The following is a 17,042-nucleotide window of genomic DNA, read 5'->3' as shown; positions in this document are numbered from 1 at the left end:
CGTAAAAAGCTTGTGAGGTTTTATTCAATTTTAGCTAACAGTTAATTTTATTTTGGAAGTGACCTTTCCAATAAACTTGTTTTCAATCCACATTTTTCTTGCTAGAACGAGATTTTAGTTTCACCCATTATTCAAAATAGGGTAGAAAGCTATTATTTAAACTGTTCACCGAGTTGCTTCGAACAGTGTGTTAGGAACCTGTTGAGAACGTGTTCTGCTTTTTTTAGCCACGTTGATTCTTTTCTAGTTAAGCTTAACAATGCATGGCAGTGCTTATTAATTGCCGGTTAGTTTACCTCGGTGGTAGCCAAGGGCAAACTACTCATTCAGTTATCTCTATGCAGCTTCGACTGATTTATTTAACTTAGGATTAGTTCTAATTTTAAGTTTTCTACTTTGAATTGCTGCCAAACGTATTGGCGAGGCCCTGTATGCAACAGGTGTGGTGTATTTAATTATAGCAAAGCACACTAGGGCTATCTGCCTAAGGGAAGGGATGCCTTCGTGGAGGACTTTCTAAGGTAAACCTGGCTCGTATACACGTTACACATGGGGAAAACTACGAAAACACCCATGCAGCCAGCCCGTTCGCGGGATTCGAACCTCGGACCGAAGTACCAGTGTTCAGCGACTTTACCGCCTGGCAGCTGGTGGGCCCTGTATGTACCAGGAGTTACCAGCTGTTCATATTATTCTTGAGTTAAAATAAAAGGGACTTTTTACACTTTGTATGCGTTGTTACTGATACAAATTTAAATTAGCGAATAGTTGCTTCACGGTTCAAGTAAAAAATCTAGCCTCCAGATAACTAATTTAGCTGGAATCCTATATTTGGCGCCCGAAAAGTTTACGAATCATGTTACTGGAAAGTGGAAAATTTAGTTTGGCTTCATCAAGTTCCAGGTTAACCCAGTGGATGGTTTTTGGTTATATGGTCAAAACTGTGCTGGCCGTTATGTAACCCACTACTACTTTTGACGGAAAAGGTTCCGTTGTCGTTCTTGGGACAATTGGACGTCATTTTACAATACATCCTGTTCCGGAATTGCTAAAAGTTACAACTGCTATGTCAAATTTGAAAGTCTAGCACAAGGGTGCAGACAAAATCTTGCTAGGTGAACCAGGAAGAGAAATCCTTACCTGGGAAAGGTTCAAAAATGCTATGTTTAAAGCATTCCCAGTGGTAAAGGACCGAGCTAAGCTAGAAGCTGAATTTTTTAGCAAATGTCAAAATAAGGTCTAGGAGTTAACCGAATTCATTTTAAGAAAAATTCAGGTATTCAGTTTGTTGTGTGGCAAGAGGCCAGACGCCGAGGTAATCGGAGTCGTTATTCCGTGGCTGCTTTTCCCAGATTGGTACTTTTTTTAGGTCAGAAATCCTACGCTCGAAAGTTTATTGCAATTTAGTAGTAAAATTCGAAAGACAGCCAGAGACGAAATGTACATGCATACAGCGAGAAAGAAAACAAGGGACGAAGAAACAAAATTTAAACTAATTAAGGTGACTGATAAGAGGGTATGGTTAACCCTGATGCAAGTAAACCCCTCTACAATTAAATTACAATGCGTAACAACTTTTGTGGTAACATTTTTGCCTATCTTGCGTCTAAATAGTTTTGAATTGTCATCATAACATTTCGAACAATACCTTCGGACTTTATGTGCGTCTCCTTCCTTTTTGTGTAATTTATGAATAATTCTTTCACTTGATCGCTCGTTGCCGGCTGAAAGGATAGGGCAGCAAATTTGGCGCCGGGCACAACGTGTTAAGTCGTGACCTGCGAGAGGGAGAAGGCCATGACACTTTATAAACATGGCGGAGCTTTCCGTCCGATGTTATCGTCGGAACGTCATCTGGATTTTAAAATTTTTGTCGGAAATATAACTTTATCTTGTTGCTTAGTTAATTAAAATAGCTGAAAGAAAGGAGGCTTTATATACATTATTTTCTTTAGCTTTTTACAGATATTTTAATTAACTTTGTGCGTAAATATAATTTAGAGAACCGAAGAACAAACTAACATTATACAAACATTTAAACGCTGGTTGAAAATTGCCACTGTCATGATAAATTGAGAAGGGGTTCTTAAGATAATAAGTAATATTTTACCTAGACTCAAGTAATAATTTATTCGCGTTTCAGAGCAAAATATATAACCATCAACTTCTATATCTCCAATGTATGTAAATGAAATACTATATAAATTAGCTAATAAATGTGATAAAAAATACTTCATACAAGAAACATACCTAAATCTTATATAACAAAAAAAAAAGCCTTCCAATTTTCGTATTTGAAATGAGATAACCTAACATACACAACTGGCAATATTAAAAACACGCATAAACTATGCAGTGTTTGAAAGCTACCATAAAAAAGTAACAGAACTACTATTTCCAATTAATAAAAAATCATTTAGTATATTTTAAATAGCAAGCTGTTAAAAGTACAATAATTAGCAGCAATGCTGATGATTTTTAACATCATTTCTTTCGATCATGTGTAAATATATAATATATATACACTTGTTTTAGACAATGGCAAATTCTCACGGCCATTTTATTCGCTTTTTTCAAATCAATAATATTTCTTTGGATACTGCGCAGAAATGATTTGAATAATATAAACAATAGTAAGAACTGCACATTTAAATCTGCTCTTCATTAAATAGCACACAACAAAAAGTTTTTTCCCATTTATCATGAATTTTATTGCTATCACAAACATGTAAAAAAATTAGCAATGAAAATTGAATGTATTCAAATGTAATAATTAAAAAAACAACTTGCAACATTCGTATTCATACCAAGAGATATATTACAAATTCCAAGAGAAAAATAACAGAACTGCAATTTGGTATCGCAATTCGGCGATCTTGCAAAAAAGTTACCAGGAGCCGTAGCTCCATGAAATAGTTCAACGATGTATTACTAAAATATGAACTAAGAAGAATTTTTTTAAAAAACTTATCTGGAAAAAAATGTAAACACGCGGGAAAAAAATGTTAAAATTAATGTTGGAAGACATGCGAATGCACGAAAAAATATCTGACCGTTGTGATATGTGAAAAGTTAATACATATAAAAAATAGATTGACGGAAAAAATATATATGAAAAGTTAATACACATAAAAAATAGATTGACGGAAAAAAAATATACCAAAGCAGAAAATGCAAAAATTATAATGAAAACATAAATTGCTAAAATACAAAAATACAATAATTACAAAGCGGAAAATGGTAAATTAACCCACTCGTACCCTCTGCCAGGCTTTTCAAGGGAAAAATGACTGATTGTACGAACTAGGCCAAATACCATTACGCGTTTCGCCGAAACAGACCATTGAAGCTCTTGATTGATGCTAAAAATTTTTTTATAAAACATGAATAGTCCCGAATAAATCTTTTTTGGAGCTTCACTGCTCTGTTCCTTTTTCCCGACGCATCCGCTGAAAAACACATTAGGGTGTTAAGAATGTAATTGCAATTCCGAGCAATGTAATTTTTTGACTAATAGCAGACCGCTATTTATTTTATTTTGATTTTAATTGTACATTGCTCAGGGTTGCAATTACATTCTTAACACCCTAATGTGTTTTTCAGCGGATGCGTCGGGAAAAAGGAACAGAGCAGTGAAGCTCCAAAAAAGATTTATTCGGGACTATTCATGTTTTATAAAAAAATTTTTTCGCATCAATCAAGAGATTCAATGGCTGTTTCGGCGAAACGCGTAATGGTATTTGGCCTAGTTCGTACAATCAGTCATTTTTCCCTTGAAAAGCCTGGCAGAGGGTACGAGTGGGTTAATTTACCATTTTCCGCTTTGTAATTATTGTATTTTTGTATTTTAGCAATTTATGTTTTCATTATAATTTTTGCATTTTATGTTTTGGTATATTTTTTTTCCGTCAATCTATTTTTTATGTGTATTAACTTTTCATATATATTTTTTCCGTCAATCTATTTTTTATATGTATTAACTTTTCACATATCACAACGGTCAGATATTTTTTCGTGCATTCGCATGTCTTCCAACATTAATTTTAACATTTTTTTCCAGATAAGTTTTTTAAAAAAATTCTTCTTAGTTCATATTTTAGTAATACATCGTTGAACTATTTCATGGAGCTACAGCTCCTGGTAACGTTTTAACACAATCGCTGCAATGTTTCTACCTACTATTATTTCGTAACTTTTTGCAGCATTATGCGCAAAAAATTTTTTTGAGACCAAATAGGTGTTACGTCTCATTACTAGTTAGCTTTACAATTTCATTTTCAATTATATATATATATATATTTGCCAGTTGTGTATGTTGTTTGTTAGGTTATCTCATTTCAAATATGAATGTTGGAAGGCTTTTTTGTTGTAAGATTTGTGTTTCTTGTATGAAATATTTTTATCACATTTATTAGATAATTTATATAGTCTTTCATTTACATACGTTGGAGATATAGAAGCTAGTGGTTATATATTTTGCTTTGAAAAGAGAATAAATTAATACTTTAGCCTAGGTAAAATAATTATTATTATCTTAAGAACCCCTTCCCAATTTATCATGACAGTGGCAATTTTCAATCAACGTTTAAATGTTTGCAAAATTTTCGTTTGTTCTTCGGTTTTTTTTTCAATTATATTTATGCACAAAGTTAAATAAAATATCTGTAAAAAGCCTAAAAAGCTAAAGAAAATAATGTATATAAAGCCTCCTTTCTATGAGGTATTTTAATTAACTAAGCAACATGATAAAGTTATATTTCTGACGAAAATTTAAAAATCCAGATGACTTTCCGACGACAACATCGGACGGAAAGCTCCGCCATGTTTATAAAGTGTCATAGCCTTCTCCCTCTCGAAGGTCACGGTTAAGTCCCCGAAGCGGAACTTAACCACCTGCCGAAAGAAGAAAAGGCGAAGTTGGAGATCTCGGCAAGAAAGTTTTCTCAATTGTATGGCTCTAAGGCAGGGTTTTTCTCTAATAGTTAATCGTAAAATAGATTTAGAAATTAAACAACAAAAATCAGCACTATATTTTACCTAAATTAATATTTGTTCAGCGTGTTATTGTATCTTAATCATGAAATATATTCAAGAAACGCTGCTACTGTAAGAACTATACAGATACGACAAAGTGGTGGAAGAAATAATATAGAAACATATTTTAAAGAAATGCTAGAAATGAAATTATAATACCCGCAAGAGTTCATTCACGAGTCCAGTAATGTTATGACGTAAGAAAAATAATATTCCAATTTCGGATCATAAATCATATCGATTTACTGTCGATTATCCTAAACTCAATAGTATTGCCAAATATTCAATATACACTCTGCCATCAATAGACGAAATCATACTGAAAATAAAATCCACAAAGTATATGAACAGTCTAGTTTTTAACTTCCAGCTATTTTCAAAATGGCGTAAAGCCCAAGGACGTCCAGAAAATGGCTTTCATCAAAAAACTATCATGGACTAGAAAAATGATGCACGATAACGAGCAAGTATCTATTTGCGGTAAGTATCTATTATGCGGAGCTCCGGCAACATTCCAAAGGCTAAAGGATATACTTTTAGAGCCCGTTCTAGGAAAGAGTGCATTCATATTGCAAGGTCCCTCACTTGAAATTCTAAGTTAATGTTGGAAGTGAGGAACCTAGGAACTGATAAGCGAATAATCGCTAGAGTTCGAAGACAGGAAACAACAAGAGAGAAGGGTAAATAACCCTTTATTATTTCTATAAGATTTAACAAAACTCCGCCTGGGAGTGAACAAATAAAGTCCGCACTTTGGACTTGAACTTAAAAGACTAAGAATTAAACTAAAACTAAGATTAACTAACTAAGTATAGCCAAAGCTATCAAGGTACAATGAGAGTTGGCCCCTTAACCTATTTTACTACGAAGCTTAGCAAGGGCCTGAGTACGTCCGAGTGTAAAACAGCTTTGAGAGAGAGAGCGGCCAAAAAGGCAGACGCGCGTAGTTCAGAAACTCTGTTTCTCTCTCTGTCTTGGTAAGTAACTTCGTGGTTTAAATACCGCTCCTTCTCATTAAATATTCATCAAATTCCAAAACTACGTTCTGGCCGGAAGTAGTAAGTTGAAGTTAAGAATTTGACAGGAAAGGAACTTAAAATTTAACTGTTAATAAAATTAACATAATCCTTACAATATACTTAGACGACATAATTAGTAGTAGCGAAATAATTTAGGAACACACTGAACACTTAAATCAAGTATTCCCGCTGTTAAACGAAGCTGGCCTCAAAATAAACGCCTCGAAGTGTAAATTCGCTGCAAAAGAACTTCGTTACGTAGAGTGTAAAAATAAAAGGTATTGAAAACAATTCATAAATAGAAGTCATTAAAAATTTTCCACCACCAAACAATACAAGGAAATTCTCATCATTTCTTCGCACATGCTGTTATTATTGATCGTGTACAAAGGACTTCCCGAAAATAATTGAACCCTTACTGATTTCGAAAAGAAACAAATGAGATTTACGGGGACTGCAGAAGCCAATACGGCATTCGAACAACTTAAACAGGCTTTAATTCAGGCTCCGGTGTTTAAATTCCTGGAGGGGGATCAGAGCTTGGAAATCGCTGCAGATGCTTTCGACTAAAAAGCGGCAATAAATGTGTACTCAGACCGTACTAACGTTTGTCTGTCATATTCAGGCGAGAATTTATCCCCAAGACTTAAAGGCAGATGGGCCTTTAAATTGTGAGAGTACAGTTTAATTATTCAGCATACAACAGGAAAATAAAATGCTGCTGCTGATGGGTTATCTAGAGTAAACTAAATGAAGAGGGGAACATAATTAAATGTGCTATATTGACCTCAAAGATAAATGACCTATGAGATACAAGTATTGCTGAATTGAAAGGAAGCCAGAGTTTAAAATATTTATGCTTATCTCGAAGACCGTGATACTTTTGAACGTACGGATATTGAAGTAATTAGAGTGGCGCACTATGAACTAATCGATAAATTGTTGTTCTATACCAAGACAACTAATGAAATCCATAAGTTCAGACCTGTTACCCCACCTAGTTTAAGACGAAATGTTTTGTAGGAATTTCATGATTGGACTGTTTCAGGCAGTCTTGGCATAAGAAAAATGGCTCAAAGTCAGCGAGGCGGTATATTTTCCGCAGTTGCAGAAATTTATGAGTGTATGCTAGGTCCTGCCGTACTTGTCAGCTCGTGAATGATATTAATTGTAGCCCGGCCGAGTACTTAAATAGCATAAAGAGCACCTTCCCTAAATGAATTAGTTGGGATCGACTTAATAGGCCCAAACACACGCAGTCAAATTAATAAAAATAGATTTTTGCTCGTTATCGCGCATCATTTTTCTAATTGGGTAGTGTTAGTTCCCGTCAAAAGAGTATCCGCAAAATAGTCTCTGATTCGTTTTGAAATAAATATAAGGCCTCACTAAAAGTAATTTTACATAATGAGAAGCAATTTGTAAGTCAAATACCAAATCTTAAATGGATTTGACTTGGCGCAGATCGGTACAGTTGACATGATTTGGCGCAGATCGGTACATTTATGACATCTTTCGTCCAGAGGTTGTGCCTTGTCTTCGAGGCCTGCTAAACGCTATCTTCTAACAAAATAATGCAAGACCACATGTTGCACGCCGTGTTCTGATCTTCTTCGATACACGGGTTATTTGATTGATGTCCTGGCCTGCAAGGTCTTCAGATCTGTCACCCATTGAAAACATCTGGTCATGAGCTGCTGAGAGACTGGCCCACCACCCTTCTCCAGCTAAGACTGTTCATGAAGTGTGGCATAGAATGAGCAGAAGGGAATGAGTTGCCCGTTTCTGTTATCCAATCCCAGTTCGACTCCATGTCTAACCAGGTAACGGCTGTTTTAGATGCCAATGGTGACAGCAGCTTCTGCTAATTTCGCATTCCTGTAAACCCCCAAACTGCTTACAAATTTAATCATTTTAGCTTCATGCCATATTGTTTACATACAATAAATATCTTTTTTATATTGGCTTTCGTTCAAATGCTGCAACTTTAATGGCCAGCAGTGTAACTTGCATAAGAAACCGTTAAAGGACCAGGAATAATATGGGATTCTAGTGACGACACTTTGAAATTAGATGTGAAACAGCTTTTGCTACTATTTCTTTGAAAACACGTTACAAAACAGAGAGTATTACAGATTGTGGCTAAACTTTATGATCCAGTCGGGTTCCTTGCACCTTTCGTTATCAGAATAAAATTCCTATTACAAGAGTTATGGGAATTGGGTATTAATTGAGACACAATTTTGCCCAGTGATTTGAGTGAAAAATTTAAAACTTGGCACTATGAAATTGAACTTATTTTCAACTTGCGCATTCTTAGAAACTATATGTTAAGTGATGAGTGTGTAAATATTGACAGAATAGAACTTCACTTGTTTTGCGGCGCTTACCTCAAGAGATAGTCGCTGTTGCATATTTTTGTGATTCTGAATCCTGCTGTATGTTTTTTGTGCTCTTAAACAGCCGTGTATTTCCGCTTAAAAATAACCCTTGCATCATTTAGAGCTTATCATAAGTATTTCAGTTCCTTTGCGGCGAATTTACACTTGCTAGGATTTACTTTTAAAGGAGCATCCTGTAAAAGTGCAAAGAATTCCCTCGAATGCATGATATGCTCGTCTGTGTGTAATATTAAATGGGTGTGCCAAATGTGATGATAAATGGAAGTGTCCGCAATAACCCAGAAATACTGGATACGTGCAGGCTGAAATGTGTGATCTGAAAAAATATGAAATTAAAGTGACTTACCCCCAAAGGATGACACTTCAAATAATGTGAATTACGAGAAATTTATTATATCTTGACATCGTGAAATTTTAAATTAATACTAGTATAAATCAAGAAAACATATCCAGACGGAAGACAATAGACAGCAAACTACTGCAGCAGGAAGAATCAGTCCTACCATTTTGAGTCCTAGCCTGTCGTGCACCAAATGTGTAAAGTTCCAATCTAAAAAATCTCAGTTCATCTTCGTTACACAAAGTTACATGATAACAAAATTCAATTTTTATAGCGAAGGACTTTGACTTGAATTATTATTCCAATATATTTTTGTGGAAACACAAGGCCAATTCTAGCGTCAAGACGCAACACGTGCACGGGAATTCCTTTCGAGAACGTCTCATGTCGTAAAACATCATTCATTTACCGCAGAAGTCAGCAGCTAGATCAATTTAGTTGAATATTCATAGAACTTACTATTATTTTTTTGACAAAATGCATTCTCTTGAAACTATATGGAGGTGGTCGTCAGAAAGGCACGAAAAAGAACAAATTGCAGACACGCATCATCCGCGGTGAGGACGGGCAGAAGCCCGCCCTACACCTTCGGAGTCTAGCAGCAGACGAGGCAGAAAACCGGTGGTAGTGGTCAATCTCGCTCTGTCATTGAGCGGTCGCAGTGAACAGACTTGATGTTGAATAAATGTGGAGGCTTGCCTGCACACTGTGGTATTACTGGTAACAATAATATTATGTAAATACATTAAAGTGGATTTTCCGAGCACTGGTTGAAGAATAATGTCCATGGCTCTTTGAAAACTAGCGGGGGCATCACATTAAAGCGAATGGGATTCGTAAAAATGCGTAAACGCCAGATTTTGTGGTAGACGCCGTCTTATTAACATCCCTCGGTTTCATACGAATTTGAAAATAGCCAGAGGTAAGATCTAGTGTTGATATATCTGGCGGATTTTATTTGTCTAATTATCTTCCCTAGGATCGGTAGTGGATATACTGGATACTTTGTAATATTATTTAGTTTTTGATAATCTATAACGAACCGCCACGCTTTACTTTCCGTAGGGGAGGGGACATTATTCTTTTTACGATATTACATGACTGGGCTTGCGAACGGACAATAATTTTATTTTTTAACATTTCCGCTACGTGCTCTTCTATTTTGCCTCCTTGACATTATCGTACCAGTAGGGCTTTGTCCTACAGGGTAAATTATCTCTTATGTTGACTGCGTGGTTTACCACATACACTCAAGAGCCAAAACATTATGACCAGCCCTACATTTTGCGATGAACGCGCCTGGATGACGTGGAAGGCAAGTGATCAGGTGGGAGTGGTATTTAACTGCTGCTAGAGAGTCTGAAGAATCATTTTTTCACTTACTTCTGTGTAGTAGCCACCATGAGTGACGGACGCACGTTCGAGAGCTCCTCACCTAGCAACAACGCGAACGAGAAGCCGGAAGAAATGGCCGGCACTTCACGAACTCCAACCGCTGATCCTATGGATACGACAGCAGCATCTGAATCAACACTCCCTGTCTCTTCGGACAACAATGGAATTGATGTCAATCCTGAGAACCTTCTAATTCATATTAAGCAACTATATCTGCTAAAGACCAGGTTCACAGAACTAGAACAGCATCTATCGAGAGCCAGAAGATCGACGCCATGTGCTTCATTTGACCTCAAGTGCATCAAGCAAGAGTCGCAGGTAACTCTCTCTTCCTTAACCTCTCTTGCCAAGCGCCTAAACTTGCCTCTATTCAGCATCCCTCCTACAGAGGAGGAATGCATCCAAAAGCTGGTAAATGTCACTAAAACTACTAGTAATAATTCTAAAACTGACGTTAAAGTCAGCGACCAGGACAAAAATGTCGGGAAAAACTCCCCAGTCAAAAAATACCTCCTAAAACCGGCAAAATTACAAGCCGACAAAATCATTGCTAGCAATAGCCAGAAATTAGAAAAATGAACCATCAGTAAACGAGAAATTACTCCTACCTCGCCCAAAAACAAAAAAATCAGGAAAGTGGACAAAGATGGCTTTCAACAGCCACCCCGCCATCTCATCGCACGTAATGCCGATAACAATAGCCTGCCTCCATTTTGAAGCGAAAACTCTGACGATCTCCCCCCCCCACCCAACCCACAGAGCAAAGCTCGTTGCCTAGGCAACCAGTCACTCAGATCAACGAGGAGAGCGCTGAAACCGGTACTCCCCCCCCAAGCAATAGCTCGTCCGAAGGGTCGAAAAAGAGAATTCCCTATTTTTTCGTCGACCCTAAAGACTTTGAATTCCTCACTTCACTTGTGCAGTCGGAAGTTCCAACAGCCATATGCCGCATGAAAGGCAAATATCTCCGAATAGAGATGCAAAACGAGAATGATTACCGCTCGGTCGCCCAAATTTTAAATAACCAGGGGGCCGAGTATAAATCATTCAACCTCAAGCAAGATCGCCCTGTAAAGGCCATGTTAAGGGGACTGCCAAGTAATGCAAAGCCCGAAAAAATCAAAGCCGAACTTCAGCTTCTTGGCTATTCGGTGATAAGTGTCACGCAACTGCGTCGGCATAAATCCCGCTATCCAATGCCCTTGTTCTTAATTCAATTGAACCCCTCGTTGAATGTTTACGACATCTTCGAGGAGACTCTCATGTTCGGAGTCGAAATAAAAGTGGAAAAACACCATGGAAAAAAGGGACCCAGTCAGTGTTGGCGCTGCCAAGGATACTTCCACAGTTCAGCAGTGTGCACGCTCCCCATCAAATGCCTGCGGTGCGCTGGCCCGCATTTTGCGTACCAGTGTACCAAAGACCCTGAGGAACCAAACACATGTGCGAACTGCCTTGGTCAGCATGCGGCCAACTGGTTCCACTGTCCCAGGAATCCCATGAACAAGGGCAAAAACCCCAATATTCGTAAGGATAGCGGGAAATCAAAATTTATACCGGCGCCAGCTAAACCTCTCCTTAGTGGTACAGATCCCCTATTTAGTGAAATCGCTTCCGGACGAAAAAATCCCGGACTTAATATGACTTCGGAGCAGAAGCAAGGTCAGAAGCAAGCCCTCAAGCAAGCCCCGGCACCGCATCCTGCACCACAGCCAGCACCACCGGCCCAGGCTTTAGCCCCAACCCCAGAGGACTACAGCTGCACTGATACCCTCCGTTGTGTATTCCAGATCTCTTCAGAGTTCGGAATTGAACATAAAACACTACTGAAAGCCTTCAAAAATGCCCTGCCTCAGCTACGGACAGTCTCCACCGGACCTGAGAGAGCATTTTTCATTTATGAAGCCTACGTTGGACTCCTCAACTAAAGCATCAAGTTCAACAGCTCCAACAGAGAAGAAAACCTCCTGATCTCGTTCTGGAATGCCAACGGAATAAAAAACAAGATCCACGAAGTCCGGGATTTTATTAATGAGCACCACATGGACCTCTTCCTCGTTCAGGAGACACATCTGGTTGAGGGACTTAGCGCGAACATCGCGAATTATTTCTGCTACCGAAATGATAGAGAGGTATGCATCAGTGACACTGTTCGTGCTAGTGGCGGTACTAGCATCTATGTAAAACGCTCATTGAAGCATTCTAGAATACCCACGCCACCACTGGAGGCCCTAGAAGCGACAATTATCCAAATTCATATTCAAAATTCCCCCCCAATAGCAGTAGCGTCCTGCTACATGCCTCCGAGACAGGGACCGGCATTTCTCTCTGATCTCAGAAAACTAAGTGGTGTTGCAAATAACCTGATTATCGCAGGAGATTTAAATGCCCGTCATAAAAGTTGGGATTGTGTCACTGCCAACAATTATGGCGATAAACTCAAAATTTGGGCTCAGGACGCCCAAATCCAAATTATAGCGCCGAACTCACCTACCCATTACCAGTTTCCTGGGGGGTTAGGTGCTCCTTCCATTATTGATTTGGCCTTATTTAAAAATATCCCATTAGATTATTCGATCAAAGTGTTCCGGAATTGTCCTCTGACCATTACCCGGTTCACCTCACCCTTAAAACAACCAAAATCAATCAAAATTTACCGGCGCAAGTCTCGACTAACTGGGACAACATTCGGTATGTTTTGGAAAATGGTATTCTCCCCCCTATCAAAATTAACGATAATCAGGAGGTTGATTTAGCCCTTGACAGGCTCAACCAAACCCTGGGAAGTGCGTTCACAGCTGCTTCCAAACCCAAATTCAGACCTAATCACTATAAATTACCTGACTTCATCAAGAATAAAATCAAAATTAAAAACCGTCTTCGCAGAGATTGGCAAAACACCCGTTTAGAATCCATTCGAGTGCAACTGCGAAGAATCCAGAATGAGATCAAGTCTGACATTAAAAAATTTGCAGACGAAAAATATTCAAATTACCTTAAGTCCTTAAAGACTTCTGACAATAGCCTCTGGGTTGCCAGCGCACGGCTTCGCAAACCCAAACATGACATTCCCCCCCTAATGGGCACGGTCAATGACCGGATGGCATTAACAGACACTGAGAAGGCCGAACGCATTGCGGACAGTCTTCAAACACAATTCTCATTAAACACTGGACCCATGTTCGATACCTGTGCACCGCATACGCATGAAGTCCAACACCAAGTTGAAGAATTTCTCTCCTCAGATACACACTCTGAGGAACCCATCACCACAACCATGACTGAGATTTCTGCAATTGTCAAAAATCTCACCCCTGCAAAAGCCCCGGCCTTGATAGGATTTCTAATCGCATGATTAAAAATTTGCCTATTAAATTCATATTTTACCTAGCAGTTTTGATTAACTCAATGCTAAGGTTAAAATATTATCCTACTAGCTGGAAGAATGCTTTAGTCATTCCTATTCTAAAACCTGGCATGGACCCTAAGGTCCCTCAAAATTATAGACCGATCAGCCTTCTGTCTTCACTTAGTAAAATCTACGAAGCTATACTGCTTAGATACCTGAATGATTTCTGCCGAAGTCGAAATATCATTATTCCTCAACAATTCGGCTTTCGCGCAAAACACTCAACTCAGACCCAGCTACTGAGGGTAGTAGAAATCATTCACACAGGATCTCGCAGTGGAAAGCCTACAACTATAGTCTATTTAGACGTAGCAAAGGCTTTCGACAGATGTTGGCACATCGGAATTTTATTCAAGCTCATGCGACTTGAAATTTCGGCTAATTTTGTGCACATCATGCACTCCTACCTCAATAATCGCACCTTTTCGGTTAAAGTAAAATATTCTGTCTCTTCTCCTCGCCCTATCCTGGCGGGGGTGCCTCAGGGAGGAATTCTTAGCGCTACGCTCTTCAACTTGTATGTAAATGACATACCACAATCACCAAGTGTCAATCTAGCCCTTTACGCAGACGACACAGCCATCATTTCTCAGCACCCAACACTTAACGCCACTCTTAACCACCTCCAACTTTATTTAACAGACTTGGAGTCCTGGCTCATTACCTGGAAAATCAAAATCAACGTCGCAAAAAGTGCCGCCACCGTTTTCTTTTCCAGAAAGAGGAATGTCCATAGTCAACTCCAACCACTCAGGTTATTTGATGAGGAGATACCCTGGGTGGATTCCTATAAATATCTCGGAGTTTATCTGGATGCGAAACTACTCTGGAGTACTCATATCAACTATACAATAGCCAAAGCACGAACTGTCAGAACTCAACTAATGTCACTTATCAACCGTACCAGCAACCTCTCCCTCAGCAACAAGATCCTACTTTATCGCAGCACCATCTTCCCCATCCTCACCTATGCAGCTATCATCTGGTCAACCGCAGCCAACAGTCACCTAAAGAAACTCCAAGTATTCCAGAGTGTTACGCTCCGCATACTCACCAATGCTCATTATTTCGTCCGGAATGAAGTGCTTCATAATGACCTCAAAATTTTACCCCTGGATGCCTTTTTTCGGCAAAATTCGGCAAAGTTTTCCAATAGACTATCTCAGATTGAAAACCCAGTCTTGCACTCACTTCCTGCTTATAATTCAGCAGAGCCTAGCTCTGCTAAGCGACCTAGGAGCGTTCTTGATAGAACATTTAACATCTTTCCTAGGAAGCCTAAGCGGAGGTGCTTACTTGACTAGGAATTCTTTCTAATTCTTAAAACTAAACTTTAACCAGCACTTCACGGGCCTAACCCGGCGACCCTTAATTAACTCTCTTTTTACATCACTGCCCGCTAGACCTAATCTGGCCTCGTTTACCGCGACCCACATCTGTACCACTAAACATGACCTCCCCCCATTTATCAGGACCTCATCTTTTCACATATCACGGACCAGACTTTTAACATTAAACTAAATTATTCAAAAATAGCAGCAATAGTTTAATTATTTAACTACTATTAAATCCATTAAAATTTAGACTTAAATAAAATTGCAATAGCTACGCTACTCTATAATCATTCCTGCAGTGCTCCCTCTTACCTAATTACAACTTATCAATTCTTTATTTTCGCACAGGTATCACAAGCTTGCATTTCATCACTACAAGACCTTCTTCAATAATTAAAATTTTAATCTCGCTTCCTTAATTCCCCTTACTCCCTTCCTTTGCTCTATTTCTGTCCCTTTAATTCCTCATCTAATAATTTCTCCGTCTTTTTCACAGTTAACTTTCCTCACGGTTCTTTTCCGCTCCAGTAGCTGCTCCTATTCTCCTCTCGCCACGGGCGGTCGGAGAACTTTTCGCCTTCCTGAATAGACTCTCCCCCCCCTCCTCTCCGCTCCTTCTTCCCTGGATTCAGTTTTAGTCGTAAGACTCTTCCCCCCCTCGCTCATCCCCAAGGCATTAGCTATCACTGCGGCTGTCCGTATTACCTAATATTACCTTTCCCAAGCCCTGGAAAATTATGTTTCCCGGCTGATTGTCTTCCAACCTTTCCGATTCCATAAACGCAATGCGTTCCGGAATTCGCCTCAACTAACTCCTTTCTCTCTTTCAATCTTAAATTACAAGCTGAAAGCAGAGAGAATTGCTCGTCCCATATGCGGACTCCTTATTCATTTCTTTCTATATAAACCCTTAAAGGTTTGTTCATCTCTCCTTTAGCCATTGCTTTTTCTTATCCAACTCAGTTTCCTTATCGATGTTGTGGAGGTAATTGCATTAAGTTGCAAAGGTACTCCGGAAGTCAAACGCCTTGGGCCTTGGGAAAGGCTGCGGATCTAAGCGACTTTGATAGAGGGCAGATTGTAATGGCTCGAAGGCTCGGAACAAGTATTTCCGAAACTACACGATTCGTGGGTTGTTCACGATCTACAATTGTTAGTACGTATGAAAAGTGGATGAATGACGGTGAAACCAGCAGTAGACGACATGGTGTTGGACATCCACACGCTATCAAAGAAAAAGGTCGTTGTTGTGTAATTTGAAGAAAAAGGCTAGAGGGCGCTGTTGCTCGCTTAGTTGTAGAGAATAAAGTTTGTTCATGTTGAAGGCGGCGGCCTAAGAATACGCTCTGTATATAGTAATTAAAATATTGTTTAAAATGTAAGTGTTAAAATTAGTAAACCCACTGAACCACCATCATCTGATTTGGAGATGCACAAAATTATTAGAGTCGTCGGAGACTGCCTCGCATGGTGAAGCAAAACTGGAGCCAGACTGTGGCCCAGCTGACAGCCGAATACAATGCAGGGCCAAGTAGAAAAGTATCAGAGCACACTGTTCAGCGGACACTGTTGGATATGGGGCTACGCAGCAAACGTCCAACTCGTGTGCCTTTGCTGACCAAGCGTCATCGCCAACTGCGCCTCCGCTGGGCCCGGGAACATCGCGACTGGTCCATGGATCAGTGGGGGAGAGTTGCCTGGTCAGATGAATCACGGTTTGTCATTCATCACGCAGATGGCCGTGTCAGGATACGCCGTCTTCCAGGCGAACAGTTGCTCCCTCAATGCACAGTAGGTCATACACAGGCCGGTGGTGGCGGTATTATGCTCTGGGAAACGTTCTCTTGGGCGTCTCTGGGACCCGTGTTTGTGGTAGAGCAGATCATGAATGCTACAGGGTATCTGAACATCATTGCGGACCAGTTGCACCCTTACATGGCCTCTGTTTTTCCACCTGGAGATGGAATGTTCCAAAAGGACAACGCCCTGTGTCACAAGGCTACAATTGTGTTGGAGTGGTTCCAGGAACATGCTGATTTCCAGCTAATGTCCTGGCCGCCTAACTCACCGGATCTTAATCCGATAGAACACATTTGAGATGTCATGGGA

General features: G+C 39.4%; 1 protein-coding gene across 1 annotated transcript; it reads left to right on the top strand.

Annotated features, from left to right (window-relative positions):
* The first annotated feature begins 10,194 nt into the window (after positions 1-10,194).
* Positions 10,195-15,965, top strand: LOC146992672 (uncharacterized). Its single transcript, XM_085809406.1, has 2 exons — positions 10,195-10,508; positions 15,282-15,965. The coding sequence occupies exons 1-2, from the start codon at positions 10,197-10,199 to the stop codon at positions 15,324-15,326; spliced, it is 357 nt and encodes a 118-aa protein (XP_085665532.1). The 5' UTR covers positions 10,195-10,196; the 3' UTR covers positions 15,327-15,965.
* Positions 15,966-17,042: the final 1,077 nt, after the last annotated feature.

Source organism: Stegodyphus dumicola, chromosome X2 (assembly GCF_044657685.1).
Source record: "Stegodyphus dumicola isolate Sdum_Otavi_A_Nest chromosome X2, ASM4465768v1".
In the NCBI taxonomy this organism is placed as follows: Eukaryota; Metazoa; Arthropoda; class Arachnida; order Araneae; family Eresidae; genus Stegodyphus; species Stegodyphus dumicola.
Note: the sequence above shows the minus strand (reverse complement) of the source record. Positions and strands in the feature narration are given on the sequence as shown.

Excerpts from the sequence above, each read along its gene's own strand:
- LOC146992672 (XM_085809406.1), top strand. The coding sequence starts at position 10,197 with ATGAGTGACGGACGCACGTTCGAGAGCTCCTCACCTAGCAACAACGCG. Across the intron at positions 10,509-15,281 it reads GCATCAAGCAAGAGTCGCAG|GTATCACAAGCTTGCATTTC; the intron begins GTAACTCTCTCT and ends ATTTTCGCACAG.